General features: G+C 24.6%; 5 protein-coding genes across 8 annotated transcripts; 2 read left to right on the forward strand and 3 right to left on the reverse strand.

Moving 5' to 3' along the window:
* Positions 1 to 1,059: 1,059 nt before the first annotated feature.
* On the reverse strand, positions 1,060 to 3,483 carry LOC122714999. The gene is made up of 7 exons (XM_043936855.1): positions 3,075 to 3,483; positions 2,547 to 2,991; positions 2,098 to 2,390; positions 1,778 to 1,921; positions 1,587 to 1,701; positions 1,320 to 1,497; positions 1,060 to 1,257 (listed from the first exon to the last, which is right to left on the reverse strand). The coding sequence occupies exons 2-7, from the start codon at positions 2,757 to 2,759 to the stop codon at positions 1,106 to 1,108; spliced, it is 1,095 nt and encodes a 364-aa protein (XP_043792790.1). The 5' UTR covers positions 2,760 to 2,991; positions 3,075 to 3,483; the 3' UTR covers positions 1,060 to 1,105.
* A 624-nt stretch (positions 3,484 to 4,107) lies between these two features.
* LOC122714701 (splicing factor 1) lies at positions 4,108 to 10,409 on the reverse strand. Of its 2 annotated transcripts, none has more exons than XM_043936289.1 (9): positions 10,368 to 10,409; positions 9,666 to 9,818; positions 8,973 to 9,048; positions 7,090 to 7,242; positions 6,904 to 7,010; positions 6,458 to 6,624; positions 6,231 to 6,389; positions 5,867 to 6,144; positions 4,108 to 5,789 (listed from the first exon to the last, which is right to left on the reverse strand). In XM_043936289.1, the coding sequence occupies exons 2-9, from the start codon at positions 9,718 to 9,720 to the stop codon at positions 5,234 to 5,236; spliced, it is 1,551 nt and encodes a 516-aa protein (XP_043792224.1). In that variant the 5' UTR covers positions 9,721 to 9,818; positions 10,368 to 10,409; the 3' UTR covers positions 4,108 to 5,233. The 2 variants fall into 2 exon arrangements, with proteins under 2 accessions (XP_043792224.1, XP_043792223.1); XM_043936288.1 differs by having other exon boundaries at positions 10,087 to 10,398.
* A 651-nt stretch (positions 10,410 to 11,060) lies between these two features.
* On the forward strand, positions 11,061 to 16,705 carry LOC122714651 (WD repeat-containing protein 48). Its single transcript, XM_043936171.1, has 12 exons — positions 11,061 to 11,517; positions 11,957 to 12,173; positions 12,307 to 12,519; positions 12,600 to 12,895; positions 12,985 to 13,173; positions 13,247 to 13,555; positions 13,628 to 13,730; positions 13,809 to 13,974; positions 14,089 to 14,280; positions 14,362 to 14,608; positions 14,685 to 14,809; positions 14,871 to 16,705. Exons 1-11 carry the CDS (start codon positions 11,470 to 11,472, stop codon positions 14,745 to 14,747), a joined length of 2,043 nt encoding a protein of 680 aa, XP_043792106.1. The 5' UTR covers positions 11,061 to 11,469; the 3' UTR covers positions 14,748 to 14,809; positions 14,871 to 16,705.
* A 768-nt stretch (positions 16,706 to 17,473) lies between these two features.
* On the reverse strand, positions 17,474 to 19,104 carry LOC122714700 (haloacid dehalogenase-like hydrolase domain-containing protein 2). 3 transcript variants are annotated; one of them, XM_043936285.1, is made up of 4 exons: positions 18,851 to 19,102; positions 18,329 to 18,628; positions 17,966 to 18,176; positions 17,474 to 17,890 (listed from the first exon to the last, which is right to left on the reverse strand). In XM_043936285.1, the coding sequence occupies exons 1-4, from the start codon at positions 18,943 to 18,945 to the stop codon at positions 17,723 to 17,725; spliced, it is 774 nt and encodes a 257-aa protein (XP_043792220.1). In that variant the 5' UTR covers positions 18,946 to 19,102; the 3' UTR covers positions 17,474 to 17,722. The 3 variants fall into 3 exon arrangements, with proteins under 3 accessions (XP_043792220.1, XP_043792219.1, XP_043792221.1); XM_043936284.1 differs by having other exon boundaries at positions 18,848 to 19,102; XM_043936286.1 differs by having other exon boundaries at positions 17,731 to 17,910; positions 18,848 to 19,104.
* A 110-nt stretch (positions 19,105 to 19,214) lies between these two features.
* On the forward strand, positions 19,215 to 21,872 carry LOC122714697. The gene is made up of 6 exons (XM_043936279.1): positions 19,215 to 19,417; positions 19,499 to 19,591; positions 19,660 to 19,993; positions 20,074 to 20,261; positions 20,337 to 21,328; positions 21,427 to 21,872. The coding sequence occupies exons 1-6, from the start codon at positions 19,365 to 19,367 to the stop codon at positions 21,708 to 21,710; spliced, it is 1,944 nt and encodes a 647-aa protein (XP_043792214.1). The 5' UTR covers positions 19,215 to 19,364; the 3' UTR covers positions 21,711 to 21,872.
* Positions 21,873 to 22,983: the final 1,111 nt, after the last annotated feature.

Genomic DNA, 22,983 nt, shown 5'->3' on the forward strand with positions numbered 1-22,983 from the left:
GTTTTAAATATATATTTTATTATTTAATAATTTTTTTTTAATTTCTTATTTTATACAATTTTAACTATGAAAAATTGTGTAAATAATAATTATTATTTTTCATTTTCTAATTAAAAAAATAATAAGTTAAACAATAACAAATTTTATATTTTGTATATAAATATCAAGTTGAAAATTTATTTAATAATTAATTAATAATTAATTAATTAATTTTATTTAATAATAATAATAAATTTTCCCAAATTTTTATCAATTTTCTATTATTTAAATATATATATATATAAAAATTGTACATTTTTTTTAGATTTTAAATAAAAAAAAAAGACAGCAAAATATTAGTTTAAATATAATTATAATTAATAGTTTAAATATAATTTGCTTTATGCTAAATATAATATTAAAATTTAACTTGTTTTGCAATCATAACTTTCTTTTATATATAATATATAACATTATATTGTAATCTTTAATTTTTATTCATTATTACGGATAATAAATAAAATTTACTTTTCATAAAATTAAAGACAATATTATTTTGTGTAATCAGTATAAAAATTATTGTTATTAAAAATATTATTTCTTGTAGATTTTATTTCTGTAGCTTAATGTTTAAAAAATAAATGATAAATAATTTTAAAAGACATTTCATCATCATCATTTCAAAATCGAAGGTTCGTTAAATAAACATTTAATGAGTATGAAATATTGTTTTTAAATATTCATTCTTGTATTACATCTTTATTTGCATATTTTGCTAGCATTCCTAAAATATTTAATTAATTATGTAAAATTTTAAAAAAAGATATAATATATAAAAATAACATTACTTATAATTAATTTAATAAATAAATAAATAATGAAAATTTCTAGAAAAAAGTGAAAAAAAAATATATGGATGTCTATATGTATAAATAAATATTTGTATAAAATTTTTAAATAAACTTGATTTTTATAATGAAAAATTATAAGAGTTTGTGCATGATTTTATTTTTTTCTTTTAATTCTTTAATATTTTTCATTTAAATTTTTTTCATAATTAATTTTAATAAAGTTTGTAAATTTGATTTAAATTTATATTATTCGTTTTTAATTTTATACTCTTATGTTATTCCTTAAATTCATCTTTTTGTTGTTGATTTATCTCGTTTTTTTTCTCTATCTGAATTAATTTTTTTTCTGTAACATCAGATATTGATATACAATCATTTTGCTTTGCTTGACGAATTCTTTTAATCTTTTTCTTAATAGCCACAGCACCTGTTTTTAATAAAAATCGCAATTAATTTGTTGATATAAATATTTTATTTGAAAATACTTACAAAATAGTGTTTGCCAGAGTTCAGTTTTTTTTGATGTTTTGTTAACTAATTTCTTTAAAGAATCTCTGTGTCGTTTTTGTATTCCTGCTAATTCAATTGCTTCTTGTGTTGGTGAAGGAAATAAACAAATTTCTAACCAATGAGTAGCTTTTGCACATCCTAAAAGTTTGATCCATACCTAGAAATTAAATTTTTTAAGAAAAAAATTCTTATAAAATGTTGTACTTGTAATTTAATATTTTATAAATATATATGTTATAGCATTACAGAATCTAGGCATTCTGTTATAAACCATAGCCATAAACTAAACTGAGCTCTTGTCTGTTCTACATATCCTGACCATAACATCAATTTTGGTACAAATAATACATATAAATATATCCTGAAAAATTATTAAAACAATAAGGAACAATTAAGAAAATATAATTAAAAATATATCAATTTTCTCATATACTAACCAATTGAGACAATGAAAGCAGAAGAATAATTTAGATAACTTTCTTCCAGTAAAGTGAGATATACATAATAAGATTCGACAAATATTTATTATAATAGTATCAACTGCTTTGTAAAATAGAAATGTACTCACTACTGTACACCATCTAAAATTTTATACAATTTTTATAAAAAATCATAAAATAATTTTCTATAACACTATAATCTATATTATTTAAATTAAAAAATTAAATTAAAACAAAAATTATAATAAATCTTGTGTTTAAAAAATTTATATAAATTATCAAGTATATGCTAAATATTATAACAAAATCTGCTTTACTTTTCTTGATATGGATTTATGACAAAAGATGCAAATAATAAATTGGCCCAGCCTTTTATCCAAGTTCCATGACATAAAATCTCTAATCCTGCTTGATGAAAGTAAAAGCTTTTATGTAAAATAACATCCAATTCTTCATGTGTTATCTTCCGTTCTTCAGAGAACAAATTTATTGTTTTAATCGAAGATGATTTTAGGTAACAAATGCTACCAAAGCAAAATCCACAATTCCATATAGCTTTGATTATTCTATTTCTTTGCATCAATGGAATACGTATTCGTCGAAGTAACGACTGTGTTAATAAATGAAAATTATCAAATGTATTGTCAATAGACTTTGTTATCCTTTATCTGTACTCTTTGCAAATAACCCAAAAAAAAAAGTAATTGACAAATTCATTAATTAATATAATAACATAGTGTAGAAATATAAAATAATTTAAACTTACATTAAGGCACTTTTCATATATAAAATATAAAATAACCCAAAATATAATTAAATATCCAATTAATATATCGGATTTTTTTATTTTTGTGCCATGTACATGCGCTATATTAAATGTTTCTTTATCCCATAAATTCGAAACCATTGGAGTAAATTGTGAAATCTCAACAAATGAATATAATCCGATTGTCCAACTGCTTACAGTTTCTTTCAACATATTAAATTTTTGAAACTAAACTTTTTTGAAGAAACTAAACGTGAACATAAATTTGTCAATATATGAAATTTAGTAATTAAACGTTAAAATATATAAATGTAACAATATACAATGACAAGGTCACATTAAATGTCAATTGAAAATATATCAAAAACTTTAATCTAAAGCGTTTTTTTAGATGTATTATAAAATGCAAAATGCAATTAAAGTATTTTTTCACACCATCAAAAATCTGCAAAGATATAATAATTAATATATATATATATATATATAAAAGACTACCAAAGACTAAATCTAGAATAGACTCAACATTACCAGATTGAAAAATTTAAAAAAGATTTAAGATTGAATTGATAATAAAAAAGTCGATCTTGATTTAGTAATGGAGACACTATTTAATAACCGCAACTGCTAATTGTAATGTAGATGGCATAGGTGAAATAATAATGTTAATGATGTAGTCATAAAAATTGAAAAAAAAAGAGAAAAATTCTTCATCTATGAATTTTTCTTGATAACTTTGAATATATTTATTATCTATTTATAATTTTTTGTTAATCTTAAAGATTGCTATATTTGGCGTTTCATCCGCCAAAACGAATATTGATAATCATATAGAAAACAACATTTCGATAAATTAATCGATTAATCCACATTAAAAAGTTTGTTTAGTTAATTCAATATGTAACATTATAATTAAATGAAATAAATATAAACAAAGAAGGCAAATAATAAAAGAAAGATAAGAATAAAATAATTATAAAATTAACGCCATTTCTAGAATATCATATATAAAACATATAAAAAAAGAACAAAAAATAGTGGAAAAAGTATAAAGATAAAGTAAGAATTGACCGTCAGCTCCATCTTTTGATAAAAAAATCTCTTCAAAAATAAGATACAATAAGAATTAAAAATCAATATCATTTTTCGAATAAATATTAATTTTTGAAAAAATATTTTGTGTATTCCATAATATCAGATAATAATTCTTACTCTATTTCTGTCTTTCTTTCATTTTTTATTCTTTTTTTATGTTTTATTTGTGATATTTAAAAGATAGCACTGATTTCATAATTTTTTATTTATTTTTATTCTCTCATTATTTGTTCTTTTTGTTTATTTTTTAAAATTTATGCACTCAAAAAATTTCGATTAATTTTATTGTCTTGTTTTCCTTAATTCATTAAAAAAATTTTTTTTAATATCATATATACTATACATATATATATTTATATATATATTATATATTTTTTTATATATTTTATTATATATTTTTATAGATCACGTGTATATTTGTTTATATATAAATTTTTTCTATAGAGTGTTCAAAAATATATAAACAATATATATTTTAATACCTTTATTGTGTAATTAATATACACGTTAAGCTATGAAGTTTCACAAACTGTGTTCTAAATGTAACACACAATACTAATATTATTTCATATAAAGCGAATGTTTTATATAATTTAAGATTTTTGTTCAATAAATTTACTTCTTATTAGTGAATCAGTGATACGAAATTATTGCGCTTGGACGTTTACAATGTACATTTTGGTAATGAATGAATTGTAAATATATGTGTGAAAAAGACCTTTTTGCAAAAATTATACTTAACATATAAATAATCTAAATGTGAAATTTAAAATTGACAAATTATTATTTGCACAAGCTACAATTCTGATGCTTCATTGTATCACCTAATATTTCATGATGACAAATTATATTCATCAAAATTATTGAAATAATAATACAAAATTAATTATAATAATTATATATATTAATATTACTAATGAATAATATTATTATAGGAACTTAGCACAGTTCCATAAAAAAAATATTTTTGCTCTGATTATTTATTGTAATTTGTTGATTATTATATAATGTTTGTCTTCACAATAGGTAATATATTGAAGCAAAAGTAGATCATAATTGTACTTGTACAGAACAACAAATGTGATACTACAAAGTATTATGCATACTACTGACAAAATACAAGTAAATTATGTTCTAAGTTATAATATATGATATTAAGTTTAGAGAAACATATAGTAAAAATTATAAAGTGCCTGAAACAACATTATAAAACTGTGTTTGGTATATCACTTACATTTATACTTGTAAGAAAGCTTTAGATACGTACAATGTTTGAAAGTAATGGTAACCAAAACAAATCTTACAAATTTTTAATTTAAAATTCCGAAAATATCATGAATTCTAAAGTAATTTTCTATAAAGAGTATATGGTCCTTAAGATGGATTGAAAAATATTTATCTAACTATATATTTCTTTACTTATAAAGAACAAAGCCATGTACGACGAACGGGCTATTTAAAATCGTGAATCATTTCAACTAATTAATAGTTAACTGTTTTCAGTCCAATATTATAATCTATTTACTGACACGACCAATAATATCCCTCTATTATATGAATAAAGATTTGATTAGATGATACGATGATTCTTTACACTAACTAGTTGGTGGTGGTGGAGGAGGTGGTTGTGCTAATAATGTAGGTAAAGTGTTGAGATCAATGCCAGGTGGAGCTGGTGTTTGTTGCTGAGGTGGGGGAGGAACAGGAGCTGCTGGTGGCCATCCGCCCATTTGTTGTGGTTGCCATCCTGGAAAACCTGGTGGTGGAGCAGTTCCAGGTGGAGGTGGACGCATTGGTCCTTGTTGTCCTTGTTGCCATGGTGGTATACCCATTCCAGGTGGTGGAATTTGTGTAGGTGGCATTTGTCCTGGTGGCGGTGGTTGATTGTTTCCGGCCATCCAAGGCATCAATGGTGGAATATTTGGTTGAGATGTGGAACCAGGCGGTGGTGGAGGTGGTTGCATTACACCAGGTGGTGGAGGCATACTAACTGGAGGTTGCCATTGCATGTTCATACCATTCATATTATTTACTTCTCCTTGACTCCATGGTGGCGGAGCCATTCCTGGCGGAGGCATCATTGGTCCACCTTGCATCATTTGTGGTGGCGGGTGTGCTGGTGCTGCCATTAAAGCACGAGGTGCTTGTTGTCTAAGCAAAATTGAAAAAAAGTAGTTATTTATAATCTTTTACAAAAATTAATTATATTAATAAAAAATAAAATTTACCTATCAAAAAGACCAGGATAATTAGGATTTGGATTTGGTTGACGTGGCTGTCCAGTTTTGGAACGATCAGGTGGTGGACCTTCACCTAATTCTGCCATAAGAGACATATATTCTTCATCTATTTTAGCTTTATCTCCACCTGGTCCCATTCCTCCCATGCCTGCAGCAGCTGGTCCACCTTGTCCAGGTCTCTTAGATCTACAGTCACGTGCAATATGACCTGCTCCACCACAACTTGAGCATACTATGTTATTTGTCACATTTGGTTTATCTGGACACTATTAATAAATAAGATAAGAATGAAATTGATTTGTTTTTAATTAAGTGCGTTTAAATATCTATGTTTATATCTATATCTACTAACCAGCCATGATTTATGATCGGATGCACCGCAATTAGTACAACGTGGTCCATCATTTTCACGTAATGTTCCATTCAATAAAGCCAATTCTCTAAGTTGATTACGTCTCAAATCATTTTGCCCTTCAGGTACTTCCACACCTTGTCGTATAATTTCGTGAATCTACAAAAAAATAATTTAATGAAATATTTATAAATAATTATATAATAATTTATAAAACTATTACATACTCTTTCAACGGCCTTTTTTACAGCATCCAAATTATTAGCAGTAATGTATGCATGTAAAGGTTCATCTTCACCAGGTAAAGGTTGTCCATCTTTCCTTCCAACTTTTCCTTCTTTTACAGAACCTTTACCACGAATTATTATCTTTGCTCCAGTTTCCTTTTCCATTGCTATAAAATACAAAAAAAAAAGAACTAATAAAATTTATATAAAATTTATGTATAATGATTAATGAGAAAAAATGATTGTCACGCAATGTTAATATATATGTAGTTATAATTATTTGTATATATGATTAATATTATATATTAAATATTATTTATATTTATATTATATTATATTATATTATTTATCAAAAATGATTAATCATATTTGCATTTCTTTTAAAAACTTTTTTGAGTAAGAGTAATTATATTAATATTATATATTTATGAATATCTTAAATTTACATTTCAATGTATTTCCACGTGGACCAATCAGAAGACCAACAAAATTAATGTCTGGATGTTCTTCTTGAGGAATCATTACTTTATCATGTACTCGTATAATTGGTGGTCTAAAAATAATATTTTAAATACAATAAATCATTCATATTATAATTCTAAATATATAAATAAAAAAGTATTTTTAATTACTTATAATCTGGTGGTGGTTTAAATTCTGGATTAATTTTGAGAATCTTCTGAATAAGATTGTGACGCTCTTCTTCCAATTTACGTCTAGTACGATATTCTCTTGTATTCAACCGTTTTCCATCACTACTATATATAGGTTCTGGAGATGGAGATCTGCAAAATAAAAAAATAAAATTTTGTCAAGAAACAAAGTTTGCATTAAGATGGTACTAGCATACAAGCAACCTGATCCTACTATGATTGTGTGATTAAGTGGAAGATTGGAAACTAAGATAACATTGTAATTGATTTTCAAAGTTATTAGGCTTTAATCATATTTTTTCTTTAACATATATTTCTTTTCTGTCTTTTTAACAAATAAAAGAAATTCTGACCATGTTGGAAAATTTTAAGAAATCATTTATAAAATATATGTAAAATTTTTCATTAAATAATTCATTAAATTTTAATTTTTGTTATTAAAAAACTGAAATAAAAATTGAATAATATATTATTTTTATATATATTCTTTCATTAAAGATGAAGTATTGTATTAAATAAAAATCTTAATAGTTAACAATTGTAATTGTAATAATTTGTATTTAAAAAATGTATCTATTAAATCTGAAATTATTAATTTAAAAGCTAAAAAAATGTTTCTAATGAAATTGTTAATTAGTCTTAAAATATACTATATTTATACAAATTTAAAAAAAAAATTAATTTTTTCCAACAGTGTCAAGATATGAAAATAAAGAATAAAAAATTATGTAATGTTGAGTATAACATTGCTATAAATCTATTCAGTAGGTAACACCTGGAAGACTGCGCGTTTGTGCACGGCAGAAATCGGTATGATGTCAGCTGCTAAGATTGATCCTGTGATTATTAGGAAATAATTTTTTTGGATTAGTTAATAATTTGTATATCTTACTATACTGTATAATACTAATGAAACACAATGATATAAAATAATGGTTCCAGCTAAAATCAGAAAAGTTAAACCTATTGGAGTAAATTAATTTATTAGAAAAATTAATGTGTATTTATTTAAGTTGTACCTGAAAGTAACGTAATATTGATCTTTATAGTATTATGTTTATATTAGCAATTATATTTTTATGAATTTCATTATTTGCCTGAAATCTGGTCATTAAGTTGTGATTAAGGATAGTAGTCTATTTTTATTAATTAATGATAAATATTCCTGTGGTATTAAACAACAAATATAAAATGCCGTGCAAATCACGGCAGCCTAATAAAAAAATTTATAAAGGTGCCCTATGCACAAAATTATTTTATTAATTGGTCAATACAATAATGAAATACAGCCTATTAACTTGAATAAAGCATTCTGCATAGGAACACCTCTGAATTTCCCTACATGTGCAAGAATATAACTATTTTAGAAAATATATGGACTAGAATACCCACTGTATGTTAAACACTGCTACTATAATTATTTTTTAATTTATACTTTTAATTGTATAAAATGTTAAAAGACGCATTTACATATAAACAATGCATTTTTATTTTCAAAATAAATATATTCATTATAAAAATGCTTTATTTTTTTTATATTTAATTATTGATAACTAATAACTATTTAATTATTGCCCTAAATTGTTTCAATATATATCTAACAAGAATTTTGTAGCAGTGTTTAATAAAAATGAATTAGTAAAAGAAATTGTTTAGGGCAAACCAATATTATCAAAATTCATCTTCTGTGCTGCGTGGTGGCTTTAATCAAGCCCAATCTTTTCAAACAGACATCAGTATCCCACATTAACTGTACTGGAGCCATATCATAAGGCCCCTGTATTTATGGGCTGCTGAATGGTCAGTAGATAGGTATTGTAGATATGTTATGGTCATTTTTGGTATGTAAGTTTCGTTCAAACCTTTCCTCAGGATTAAGTGGAATTCCAAGATCTCCAGTGCGTAACTTCCTGCTGATTTCCTCAATCTGCAGCTGAACTGTAAACCAACGGGTTAGAGGGGGCGGAAACCCCAACAGTTAGATATTGCCAATTTGCCATACCAATATACATTCTATAATGTAAGCATGTTTCAAAAGAATAGAATATTCATTTAAGTCTAGTATTTTGTTTGAATTTTTGTAAATTCTCTTGAATAAATTTCTATTTCTATTTCTTTTCATAAAAAATTATAAAATATACCTCAATAGTTTTTTTTTTTAATAATTTATTTTCTTTTAATATTTTATATATATGTGATAAACCTTGATATATATATATAAATATACAAGAAATAATTGATAGAAAATTTAATATAATTTATTTAAACAATCTAAGAAATCTGATAACTTCATCATTTAGCAAAATTGGCAATTCCTATTGCCAAACTCGCTTATTGAAAATATTTAAAGGGCAATTACCTTTGGCAAATATAAATTTTTAACAATATATACATACTTACATCTTTTATAGTACTACAAATTAAGTTTCAAAAATTTATACACAGAAGCATGATTCTTAAATCATATCCTGCCCATATATGTATATATATATGTATATATATAATACATAATTAAATTGAAATGATGATCAAAATAATACAGAAAATAAACTTACAGAGGTAAGCTTTCTCCTGTTCAGGAGTCAGGTTTGTTGGTAGAACTGTAGGCATTCCTGGTATAAAAGTTTTGTCATGTTCACTACCGCTCCATCTAGTTTTCCTCCTCTTCCTACGTTCCTCTTTCGTCTCTTTTTCCTGTTTACCATCACCTACAATATGTCTAATTTATTCACAATTCTTGAAATTTTTTTTTAAGTTAATATTTAAATAAATTTTAAATTTTTTTTAAAAAATGAAAAAAGATCACATATTACGCAGCACCTATATATTATATGAAAAAATCAAGAATTGAAAATTATATGATTATATTAAGCTACGTAAAATCATATGATTAAGCAAATTATACATAAGAAATCAGGTCGCGCAATATGATACAAGAATAAAATCAATGGCATATTAAGAAACTTTCAAACGTACTTTCCGCTTCGCGTTTTCTTGTGTTATTTGTTGTGGAATTGGAATTGGTGTTAAGTTGTGTTCCATTTGCAATTGCAGCACTTACCGCGGCAGCTGCTGCAGCTGCAGCGGCAGCCGCGTTTGCAGTCGCAGCATTTTGTTGCGCGTTTTGCAAATAACTCGGATTTAATAATGATGTAAAATTCCGTGACTGATTCATGATGTAGAACTTGCCAAAGACGTATGATACGTCAAAATGATCATGCGCTTATTTTTCCAAAATCAACAGAACGTTTACACACCACGAAAATGGCGGCATTCAACTGACGGACACCTTTGCCTCTTTCATGGGCGTACCGGAGACGGATGCTGTCTTTTCGGGTAGAATTAATAAAGAATATTCTCGCTAGTTGGCGCTTTGATGAGTTTTGGAACACCTTCAATTTTAACAAAATAAATATAAAAAGAAGTAAAAAAAAAAATTCAAATTATTGCATTAATTTTTTTTATTAACAAAATATATATGACATTCTATTTATATTTTTTAATACGACGTTATAAAAAATAATTATTATTTGTAAGAATAAGAATTGTTTTGTGTTCTTAAATTTAGCAAAATATAAAATAGTATTGCATTTTCTATTTAATACTACCTATAAATAATTTTTAATAATCTATTGAAATTTTTTTATAAATAAATTATAAAATTATTATTTTAATTGAAATAGTTTTTAAAAATAATATATAAATACATGCATCCAAATGCAATGCTTTAATATTTTTCATTGGTTGTGATAAATGCAGTGATATATATTCACAGTTGATTATTGTACAACTATTGGTTACAAGATTACTATTGGTTATAAGATATAATTCTTAAAATACTGATTTTTTAAATCCAAATTTAATTTTAATTTATTTTATTATCGTTAATTTTATTTAAAATTCTATATTAAAATCTGTTTTTTATAGATCAAATAAATACAATATTTGTTAAAATACAAATGATAATCATATCCGGCTTTATTCAATCACAACAATGGTGTCGAAACGTTGTCTGATGTTCTGAAACGTGATGTAACGTTATGTGTATAACGTCGGAGTTTATTGATACCGGCGTTAGAACATTAACAGTATCTATATTTGATCGTCATGAACACTGTTTGTATCTGATAGTCTGACAGCTGTTTAAATTTCAGTGTGATGTGCACTGGATTGTTTTTTACGAGCGTTGAAAACGCAGTACCTTCTGGTCATGTAAGGTTTCCTATGTAATCAACGATGAAACTACTGCGTGGTTTCAACGCATCGGAACGTGCAAGTGTTACAGTTTAACTGTAGTACATTTCGAATGTTTTTCTCTATTATCTTTAAGTACAAAACTATAGAACAGTTCGCGGTATAATGGCAGCTCATAAGACAGGCGGGCAAAGTGCTCGAAAGAAAGTACAGGTACTTGTTCGTAATACTTTTTTTCTTTTGAAACATATTATTACAACGTAGCTTTTCATATATATATATTTTTTTTAATCGAATAAAATATTTTTATGAAAACGACATTATTACATGCTGATTAATATTGATATGCCGATCGTTAAAAAAACCACATGATGGTGTGTGAAATAATAGAAATACGATTGATCTATGATTTTTTCATATTTGTTGTTTGATACTATATGCAATTATTTATCGATTTCATAATTTTCTTTTAATTATATAATTAATAATGTTGTTTGTAATAAATAATATCATAAATGACTTTTTATATTTATAGACTTTCAATAAATTTATTTGTGATAAAAATATATATTCAGAATATTTCACTCAATTATTTTATTATTTTATATATATTTATATATATTATTTTATATATTTTATATATTTAATAAAGGTATCCATGGTTATAAGAGATGAAGTGGAAAAAAGGCACAGAGCTGGGATTAATTCATTACAATACGATCCAGCTTTGCATAGGCTTTACTCTGCAGGTAGAGATAGTATTATAAGGATATGGAATTGCAAAAATATGAAAGATCCATACATTCAATCAATGGAACATCATACAGATTGGGTTAATGATATAGTATTATGTTGTGGTGGCAAAAATTGTACGTATTTGATTCACATTTTTAAATTAATATATAATATTTATTACATCCATATATATAAAATGTCACATTAAATTAACATTGTTATATTAATGCTACAATCACTTTTAATTAATAAAAATAATCGTTTTAGTAATATCAGCCAGTTCCGACACTACAGTAAAAGTATGGAATGCACATAAAGGTTTTTGTATGTCTACTTTAAGAACACATAAAGATTATGTGAAAGCTTTAGCATATGCTAAAGATAAAGAGCAAGTTGCTAGTGGTGGTTTAGATAAATTAATCTTCTTATGGGATGTAAATACATTAACTGCTCTTACAGCAAGCAACAATACAGTAACAAGTAAAAAATTAATATATATATAACTAAATGATTTATTATTGTTTATATATTATTTGACTTAATATTTGAATAATTTATAGCATCATCTCTTAGTGGAAATAAAGATTCTATATATAGTCTTGCCATGAATCAAATTGGAACAATTATAGTAAGTGGTAGCACAGAAAAAGTTTTAAGAGTATGGGATCCAAGACATTGTACTAAATTAATGAAACTTCGTGGTCATATGGATAATATCAAAGCATTAGTATTAAATAGAGATGGTACTCAGTGTTTATCTGCCAGTTCTGATGGAACAATTAAACTTTGGTCATTGGGACAACAAAGATGTATTCAAACTTATAGAGTACATAAAGAAGGTGTTTGGGCATTATTGGTAATTACAGTTTTCTTCCTTTTTGTTCTTTATTAATGTTTTATTAAAATAAATGATGCAAATTATTATACTGGAATAATTATCCTTAGGCAACAGATACTTTCAGTCATGTAATATCAGGAGGTAGAGATAAAAGAGTTGTAATGACTGAATTATCATGTTATCCTGAAAGGTATACAGTTATTTGTGAAGAAAAAGCACCTGTGTTAAAAATGGTTATGACACCTGATCAATCTAGCATTTGGGTAGCAACTAGTGAATCTACTATAAATAATTGGGTATTGTACATTTTATTATATATAAGAAAAAATCTTGTCAATAGTATAAATAATATTTTGAAATTTATTATAGTCTATAAGTCAAAAAGATTGGCAAGAATTAGGAATAGAAGACTATTGTGATTCTGCTAGTGGGATAACACCTAAAAATACAGAACCTGCACAAAAAATATTAGGTGCTCCAGCGATACGGCACTGTCACGTTTTAAATGATCGAAGACATGTTCTAACAAAAGATACAGAAGAAAATGTAGCTTTATATGATGTATTAAAAGCGCGTAAAGTTGAAGATTTAGGAAAGATAGATTTTGAACAAGAGATAAAAAAAAGAAATAAAATGGTATATGTTCCAAATTGGTTTAGTATAGATCTTAAAACTGGGGTATGTAATCTTATAATAAAATTTTAATATAATGCGAAATTGAAGATAATTTTTAATATTATATTTTTATAGATGTTGACCATTCATTTAGGTCAAGATGAAAATGATTGTTTTTCTGCATGGGTTTCTGCAAAAGAAACTGGACTTGCAGAAAATGATGCAGTAGATCAAAAAGGTAATATTTATTTTTTATATTATTTTTTTGTTATTTCTTAAATAATTAAATTTTAAACTTAAATTTTTTTTTTTTTAGTGAATTATGGAAATCTTTTACTACAAGCTCTACTTGAACATTGGTGGAGACCATTACATGTCGATGATGAAAATGAGGGTAACAGTAATGATGGTAATGGTTCTATGCACACTAGAGGAGGAAATCTATATTTCTCTGTACCAACCCACACACCTGTTATATTTAGGTATAAAAATATATATATAAAATAAAATATATATATTCATTTTTTTTTAATAAGAGTAAATTTAATTAAATATCTTGAATTATAATTTACAATAAAGTTATAATTATATTTTAGTGAAGTAGGAGGAAGACCTTTATATAGATTATTAGTTAGAGATGCTGCAGGAGAAATGGAAGGAGTACTATTAAATGAAACTGTACCAGCATGGGTAGTTAATATTGTTGTGGATAAAAATCTTCCACAATTCATTAAAATATCATTTTATATTCTTCCACATGCCACATCTGGTGTAAAAAGTTTAAAAAAGTATGTAATAAATAAATAGTTTTTTCTATAAATATTATCAAATAATATATTTATAATATGAATTTTATATGTATATTTAAGAGATCGCTTAATCGCAAACGATTTTATACAAATTCGTAAAGTAGCAGAACATGTTTGCGATAAAGTGCTTGGTGCTGGAAGTGACTCAGGATCAGTAGCAGGTGCTGGAAATACAGTTTCTGGAGGATCTCCAGCAGGAGATAGAACAAATACAGATTCAAATGCTGATAATTCTTCGCTGGCCGAAGAAAAAGTAGAATTGCTATGTAATGATCAAGTTTTAGATCCTTCTATGGACTTAAGAACTGTATGTTCTAACATTTTATGCAATAATATTTATTTAAATCTATGAAATTTTTAATTCTATTTTTAATTTATATTAGGTCAGACATTTTATTTGGAAAAGTTCAGCAGATTTAATACTTCATTTTCGGCCAGTAAAATAGTTAGGACTAAGTATATCGGAACAGAGATTACGAAAATGTGCCTGGTTTTATACCGTCATAAAGTAAGTAAATTCTTTTATACAATACTTATTTATTAAAAATAATAATATAAAAATATTGCAGAATTACGGAAAATATGTGGTCTAGTTGCAGAGTGTGCAATTTCACATTACCTTCTTTTCATGAAATATTCAATCAAATTTCGATGAATGTTTCATTAGATGCTGCGACTGAAGACGAATAAAAGCCAGGTTACATGTAGACTATTTAAAATTAAATGAGTTTAAAGGCAATAATGTGTGGAAACATTAGTATAAATTGCTCATATTTGTACATTTATATCCTGTGGCCAAATACAAAAATAATTTCAATTATTTTATTTTTAAAAACATGTTTTTTATATTTTAATGCGAAGTATTTATTGTCAGCCATTTATAGTCTTCCCAATTTAAAAATATTGAAAAAAAATTTAAGCACAAAAAAAGTATAAATTGTATGGCCCAGGAAATTATTATTGAATGTAACTTCTAAATGCCATGTTTTCTCATATGCTTTTTGAATTTTTTTTATTAATTCCATGTAGCTATATGTTTTTATGATTTGTAAATAATATCCATCTTTATTTTTTTGATAAAATTAGAAACAAATGTAATCGAAGAAATGAAATCAGAGATATATATGTATAAACAATACTCCACACACCTGCCTTTTTATTTAAAAAAAAAAGCAAACTATGACAGGAAGAGGAAAATGTCAATTTATCATTAATCAAATTAAAATTGAACAGCCAAATTAATAATTTAATATTTCCTATAATAATATGGGAAGTAACATAGTATGTCTTCGATATAATAAGATTAAATTCTGCCTTTAATACTTTCAATTAATTAAACTTTTCATTAACGGATATATAATGATGTTTCATATGAAAAAAAAAAAGCATAAATACATTACAGTTATTGATAAAACAAGTATAAATATATTGGCAGAATTTGATTTTAGAAGACTATAATAGATAAAAACACAAAGTGTGTAGTTAATCATACGTTAAAACATTCATTTTATTAGAATCCTATCAATTGTACATATAAATGCGATTGTAAGTAAGATTCTTTAATTATGGTGATGGGCTGTACACATAAAATCCAATATATCAAAAATCAAAGCCTTTGCACCAATTTTACGAAATTGGGATAAACGCTTAACTTTTCTAAAAAAAAAAATGAATAAGAGGAAAAGATGAGAGAAAAAAAAATAAAGAGAAAAATGTTCTTTATTAAAAATATGGCCCTAAATGTTGTAATTTTTGTGTTATAAAAATGACATAGAAGCAATTTTTTAATAAATCTAGAGATTATTCTATTGTTACATTTTAATACTACTTGCTACATATCGTGTAAGTATTTATTTGCTAAGTTTTTGCTATACTTATTTAATAATGTAAAAAAGAATTAGTTATTATAACTTAGTTTCTTTCTTTATTTTTATTAGAAATTTTTAGAACTCTGTGATAAATGTTTTTCGAGTTAAGGACGTTGATTAATAGAATAACTACCAAAAATATTGTAAAATTACAGTTAAGTTTGATTCATTTTTATGTTTATATATTGGTATTATATGTATATTTATGCAAAGATCAATTATTGCCACATTTGATTCTTATCATTATATATATTTTATTCATTTCTTAAGTGAAATGTATTTTCGTAAAATGACCCTCCTTATTGCAACAGAAAATCAATATGTGCCTGATCCTAGATTATAAGTTGTAGAGGGCATTTAAATTATGAAATAATCTATTGATCTTTTAAAAATAATATGAATTGTAAGTTAATGTTATTATGGTGCATAATCATAGAAAATATTTTATCAGAATCTAATATTTAGTTATATATTTGTAAGAGTTCTCTTCATAAATTTTAAGTATTAACTATTGAATGAAATTTTTTGATAATTTACTTTTTTTTGTTTCATTGTAAAAAAACTTTATTGTTTACTTTTTTTCATATTATAATTTTTATATCATAAATAATTGCATAATTGCAAGTTCATAAAAATTTAGTATATTTTTTCATAGCTTCACTTGTAGATAATATTGTAATTATTTTACACACAAGACATGCATTTCATACAGTATTCATAAAATATTATAACTGAGCTTTCTTCACTGAAGACAACATTGTTCATTAATGGAAGTATTAATATATAATATTAAAAAAGCGCTTGTAATTACACTTTTAAAACATGAGATCTTTAAATCAAAACTAATTATATACCCTCTTTTTAATAAGGGACAAATAGATTTTCTCAAAATAAAAGTTCTCATATTAAAAAGAAGAAAAGAAAGAAAAGATTGTAAAATGGTGCCAAATTTTATACTAAACAAAAATTTCTGCAGTGCACCTATTTCTTGTAAAAAGATTTTTCTGTACAACTGCTTTTAATATTAATTTATTAATCATGATAATTCTAATATTTATTATCTAATGTTATATAATTAATAGAAATTTATAATTATAAATAATTATTTTTTTTTTTTGTTTTTATCCAATAGATATCGTCTCACATCTATAAAATTCTATGATTGAAAAAGTTGATTGTTCATCTTATTTTGTAAACATAATATATAATATTTATATATGATACCATGAATTTTCTATATTCTATTACACGATGAGACGATATTCGTAAAATATTTTCAACTATTAATCGCGCAATACATTGAAAAGAATCTGTAATACATTTTATTATTAGAAAAAATACAATTTGATAATGTTATATTTCATTTCAGAAAAAATTCTTTATGATTATGATATTTACTTTATATTAAACTATTATATTGTGAAATTATTCCTAGATCATGTATATCATTAGAGAATTATTAATATTTGAATAAAATATAATTTAATACAGAATAACTTATATAAATGTACATGTGCACTAATATACATTATATTATTGCAAAATCATAATATTTAAATTTCTTTTTTAAGAATATATTCTACAGCTTGTACGAAAGAGCTGCATACTTTTGTAGGCAGTGGTGTAATTGTGTTTTCATCTCCGTTTCGATATTTTCCAGTTTGTACTAGAATTCCTCTTATACCGATAGTTTGAGCCCCAGCTACATCATCTTTAACATCCTAAAAAAAAGATACAAATACTACAAAAAATTAAACATTAAACATATTGATAACTTTGTGTAAAATAATTTTTACATCGCCGATCATAATTGCTTCTTCGGGAGATACGTTTCCTAAAGCAGCTTTAAAAAACTCTGCAGTAGGTTTTCCAATGACTTCTGCCTTTACATTAGCAGAATATTCTAAACCAGCAACAAATGCCCCTGGTCCTAAAGCTAAACCATCTGATCTTTTATAATATCGAGCTTTTTGAATTGCTATGAGAGATGCACCATCTAATAGTAACCTGAAATTAAGAATAATTTATTTCCAAATATATTGTAATAGGTATTTTATTACAATATGTTTAAATATTGGAAACATAAAGTTAGAAACATACTGGAAAAATAATATTGGAAAAAAATTTTATTACATAACATGCTGAATGCAAACAAACACCTGAATGCTTTTGTCAATTCTTCGTAATGAAATTTATCCGGTGCCAATCCAATTACTACAGCATTCATTGTTTCATTTGTTTTTACCAAATCTTCAAAATCTTCATTAGCATGAGGATCAATCAATAACATTGGATTTAATTTTTTCGAAATGATTAGTTTTCTTGTTGCAATTAAACTACTAAAAATTTCTTCCTTTTTAACAGTAAAACCTAATTTTGTTAATCGATTATATAGTAAGTTGCTAGATTCTTTACTTGTATTTGTGACAAATTTGTACGGTATATTAGCATTTCGAAGCCTATATAGAAGTAATAAAATTTCATATTAATACATCATTAGAATATATCATTAATAAATTGTATTTTATTTATTAAATCTTCATTTATCTATTATTATTCATTATATAGACATTAAAATCAATAAATTTAATTTTAAATCATAAAATGGAATCGACATAATATAAAATGTGTTATGATATTTATTATTAGATATAAATAATTTTAATAAATAAAATTACCACCTGTTTAAAGCTTCCACTGCACCTGGAATCACTGTATTATCAATATGAAGAGTACCACTAAGATCTATTAGTACCATTTTTATTTGTTTTGCCATATTTTACAAAATTTTATTATTTATTTTATATATATTTATATATTATATAATAATAATAATAATAAATTTGGTTATTTATCCAATATTTGCTACACAATTCGAAGTATATATATTACATACACAATTACGATACAATGTTTGACTTTGATGGAAGCCTTATTACATTATCTCTGTCTAATCTAGCAACGGCATTGAGAACAATGTGACGTAACGTATTCTTCTCTTGTATAAATTTGTCGTAGGGGAAATGAATCACTTTTAATGATAGAGAAGGTAGCATATCATGACAACTGTATATATAATATATTGTATGATATATAATATAACTGTATATATAATTGTTTAGACTTATATATATATAAGTCTAAACAATTACAAAATAGTATAAATGTAAAGTTTCTCATTGCACGTGGTCAAATATGGCGCTATCCATGAGGCAGGAAGATGTAAAACAAGTACCATGGTTTTCTCTGTAAGTATTAAAATAACTATTTTAGAATTTTTATATGTTAACAAAATTTATTTAATTAAAAGTTGTATTTGCATTACATAGCGCAGAATGGCATCAAGTATATAAACAGATTTATTCTAACAACATAAACGAACAATTAATGGGATACGAAATGTTGCTTGCATGGAAAGCAAGGTAATTAAATAATAAATATTTAATAGAGTATCATAAATAAGGAGTATTAATTAAAATTTATATTTTAGAATACCAAAATTACCGATAGGAGTTGATTGTACTTTATCAATTATGCAAGTGTGTATTAGAGATCGCGAATGGACTTCCAAGATTAATAATGGCGAGTTGCCAATTAGTTATGAAAATGACTTATGTTTGATGTATTCAACTACAATAATGAGATTTCTAAATCATATATCTAATATAGGACATACGAAGCAAACATCCTTGTTTCAGATTGCAAAGCAACTCAATATTCCAGAATGGATAGTAAACTTAAGGCATGATACTGCTCATGGTTATGAATTACCATCTATTGATGTATTGAGAATAGCAATGAATATATTATTAACCTGGCTACATGTAAGCTTATTTTTACAAAAATTTAATAATAATAATATCAAAAAAAGAAAAACTTTTTATATAAATATATATATATAAAGGAAGAATATTGGGCAGCTGAAGGCAAAAGAATTGAGGAATGCTTAATTACTGAAGAATCTATGAAAGAAATTCAAGAGAGTGAAGAAGTACAGGATTTTAGTGATTTAATTGAACTCTGGAGTTCTGTCAGTTTGTACATTCATGCTGGTTATCATTTAGTATCTAATGTTCCAGATTCTCAATTGAGGTATGTGTAACATTCAATTATTTTATGATATTAGCTTATGATAAATATATATTAATAAATTAATATCATTAATAGGGAAACATTACAAGATCTACGTTCTTATGCTATCTCTTTATTGGAAAAAAATAATGAAGATGTGCAAAATAAAAAAGATAACTATATTGAGACTGTTAGAGAGACTGATATAAAAAAAGATAAAAAATATACATTAGAAACTGCAAGAATCGTTCTTTTATCAGAAATATCTAGATATCTTAACAAAAAATCTATACCTAATAAAAAAAATATAGTTTGCAATACATTATTTAATTCAGAAATTTTTTTACCAAATAAAGATATCTTATTAATTTTTACTCAAAATGAGGATATTGAAACTGCATTACAAAAAAATGTATTACCATTGGGCATGATTGAGTTTTGGAAAGATATAATATTTGTATTATATGAAAAAGATTTCATGGAAGTATTAATTATAAAACTACTTGAATTAGTACATAATGAAGAAATAAATAAAGAAAAGAGATTACTAGCTTCTTTATGGATAAGTTCTATATCATATAGTTTTCTAAAATTAAATAATGCACATTGTATATCTCGAGTTCTAGAATATCAGTTAGAAAAAACACAAAAAAATTTACCAATAAAAACTTTTGAACTTAAAGTCAAAGAAGAAACAGATCGTATTTATCCGCATTTGAAATGTGTATTATGGTTTAATTTATCAGATATAGTATTACCATGTCTAACTGATATAAAATTTATTTCAAAGCTTATATTAAATGTAAATGAATTCTCAATTAAATTCATTGTGCCTCTTTTAGAATTAATAAGTCCAATAATAGATAATGATAACAAGCATTTATTATTAAATTTAATGAATCTTTATATAACAATTGATAAAAATAATATGGATTCTTATGAATATGAAAAAACTTTTATTCTCAAAGATATCCAATTTGATAAATGTGTATTAAATAAAGATAATACACAAAATAATTTACAAGATAAAACATATCATATTTTTACTAATGAAAATATTAGAAATAATTATTGGAATTTCGCAGTTGGTAAGTATATAAAGTTATAAGTTTTCTAAGATATTAATAAATAGTTATAAGTTTATATAAATAGACATATAAATAGATATAAGTTATTTATTTTTTAGCAACTTATAATTGGGCAGAATATCCAATTGGTTTGCTTCCTTGGCAAGATGATACCTTGGAATTTATAAATCCACTTTATAATACAATACGAGAATATAATATTTCAGAATTAGAATCCAAAATTGTACCTGGAATTATAGATGAGAAAAACTTAAAAATGAAAGGTCAAATTAATTGGAATAATATTCTAAGGAAAAAAAAGCGTTTAAAAAGGAAACAAGAACGAAGAAATGCAGATGTTATAATGAATAAAGCATTAGAAACTGCTAAAAAACAAAAATAGTGTATTATAATGTTCTACATACGTATATTTTATTCATTATCAGCATGTTCATAATATGGAATATGGAAATATGGAAATAGAAAAACATTCAACAATATAGATTTTTTAACTTAATAAATAAATTATACAATTTTATTAAAATATAAATAAGATATAAAAAATTTTTAATTGCTTATAAAATTTCAATTAACAATATATAAATTTTTCACTATCACATATATTGAATATATATTTAGAAAAAAGATTTTTGTACATGCTTGTAAAAATATTTATATAATTTTATAACAAGTTATTTATAATAATTGTTTCATATTTTTCTCTTTTTTTTCTTTTTTTACACACTATATATATATATATATATATTATATTTTAATATATAAAATTAGATGAATTATATTAACATCACAGATACATTGAATAACCAATAAATATCATATAACCATAAATATCTATTATATAGATTATAATATTAATGAATAATCATTTTAAGTATAATTTAATGAAAATCTAAATTTTAAAATTACAGCTATTGCAAAATGTTAACAATACAAAAATTCATTATATTTGTTTCTTTGGTAATTATTTTATTAATATATATATTTTATTAGTACATACTTCCAATGTATGTAAGATATTTTAAAATTAATAACATCAAAAATTTATGAAAAAATATAACGAGAATATAAACCGATGATGTACTTGTTTGGTACACGTGCACTCAATGTACTAGTGGATATTCTCGGGGTATATGGGGTCAGGGGAACATTTCTCATTTCTTATCGGTGGGAGTACACGCGCACCGTAAGCGGAGTTATTCTATTCCCCTTGCCTCACTGTACCGTTACATTATCAAGGACTATATAAGAATAAGTGTATCCAATAAATATTCAAATTTAATTTTTATAAAATATAGTTTTTTTATAAAATCATCTTGTATACATTTTTTATTTATTGTTAAAAAATTTTATTTTATACTATAAAAATTCAAGACGAACATTTATTAAGTACACATGTACTAAAACATCATTTCAGGCATGTAAGGGGTATGAAGAAAGGGGAACAGAATTGACTCCGCCTACAGCAATATCGTACAAACTTTTTGCACATAACTTCGTCCTCTCGTATGCAACAGTAAAAATAAAAAATTTAACATACTTTTACAAATCGAAAAGAAATCATACACACACACACACATATACACACACAAAATTATATATATATATATTTGTTGCATATGATATAATATTAAATAGCACTTTATAATATGATATAA

The sequence above is a fragment of the Apis laboriosa genome, unplaced genomic scaffold (assembly GCF_014066325.1).
Source record: "Apis laboriosa isolate Shangri-la unplaced genomic scaffold, ASM1406632v1 scaffold34_cov151, whole genome shotgun sequence".
Taxonomy (NCBI): domain Eukaryota; kingdom Metazoa; phylum Arthropoda; class Insecta; order Hymenoptera; family Apidae; genus Apis; species Apis laboriosa.

What these genes read in the sequence shown, in the direction of transcription:
- LOC122714999 (XM_043936855.1), bottom strand. Translation starts at nt 2,759, where the DNA reads ATGTTGAAAGAAACTGTAAGCAGTTGGACAATCGGATTATATTCATTT. An exon ending in TGCTTTCATTGTCTCAATTG is followed by an intron (nt 1,702 to 1,777) that starts GTTAGTATATGA and finishes ATAATTTTTCAG; the next exon opens with GATATATTTATATGTATTAT. An exon ending in ACTCTGGCAAACACTATTTT is followed by an intron (nt 1,258 to 1,319) that starts GTAAGTATTTTC and finishes TATTAAAAACAG; the next exon opens with GTGCTGTGGCTATTAAGAAA.
- LOC122714701 (XM_043936288.1), bottom strand. Translation starts at nt 10,285, where the DNA reads ATGAATCAGTCACGGAATTTTACATCATTATTAAATCCGAGTTATTTG. An exon ending in ACAGGAGAAAGCTTACCTCT is followed by an intron (nt 9,049 to 9,665) that starts GTAAGTTTATTT and finishes GTTGGTTTACAG; the next exon opens with TTCAGCTGCAGATTGAGGAA. An exon ending in AAACCACCACCAGATTATAA is followed by an intron (nt 7,011 to 7,089) that starts GTAATTAAAAAT and finishes TATTATTTTTAG; the next exon opens with ACCACCAATTATACGAGTAC.
- LOC122714651 (XM_043936171.1), top strand. Translation starts at nt 11,470, where the DNA reads ATGGCAGCTCATAAGACAGGCGGGCAAAGTGCTCGAAAGAAAGTACAG. An exon ending in GTGCTCGAAAGAAAGTACAG is followed by an intron (nt 11,518 to 11,956) that starts GTACTTGTTCGT and finishes TATTTAATAAAG; the next exon opens with GTATCCATGGTTATAAGAGA. An exon ending in TGATGCAGTAGATCAAAAAG is followed by an intron (nt 13,731 to 13,808) that starts GTAATATTTATT and finishes TTTTTTTTTTAG; the next exon opens with TGAATTATGGAAATCTTTTA.
- LOC122714700 (XM_043936284.1), bottom strand. Translation starts at nt 18,945, where the DNA reads ATGGCAAAACAAATAAAAATGGTACTAATAGATCTTAGTGGTACTCTT. An exon ending in GTGGAAGCTTTAAACAGGTG is followed by an intron (nt 18,629 to 18,847) that starts GTAATTTTATTT and finishes ACTTCTATATAG; the next exon opens with GCTTCGAAATGCTAATATAC. An exon ending in GAATTGACAAAAGCATTCAG is followed by an intron (nt 18,177 to 18,328) that starts GTGTTTGTTTGC and finishes TCTTAATTTCAG; the next exon opens with GTTACTATTAGATGGTGCAT.
- LOC122714697 (XM_043936279.1), top strand. Translation starts at nt 19,365, where the DNA reads ATGGCGCTATCCATGAGGCAGGAAGATGTAAAACAAGTACCATGGTTT. An exon ending in GTTCCAGATTCTCAATTGAG is followed by an intron (nt 20,262 to 20,336) that starts GTATGTGTAACA and finishes TATCATTAATAG; the next exon opens with GGAAACATTACAAGATCTAC. An exon ending in TTATTGGAATTTCGCAGTTG is followed by an intron (nt 21,329 to 21,426) that starts GTAAGTATATAA and finishes TTTATTTTTTAG; the next exon opens with CAACTTATAATTGGGCAGAA.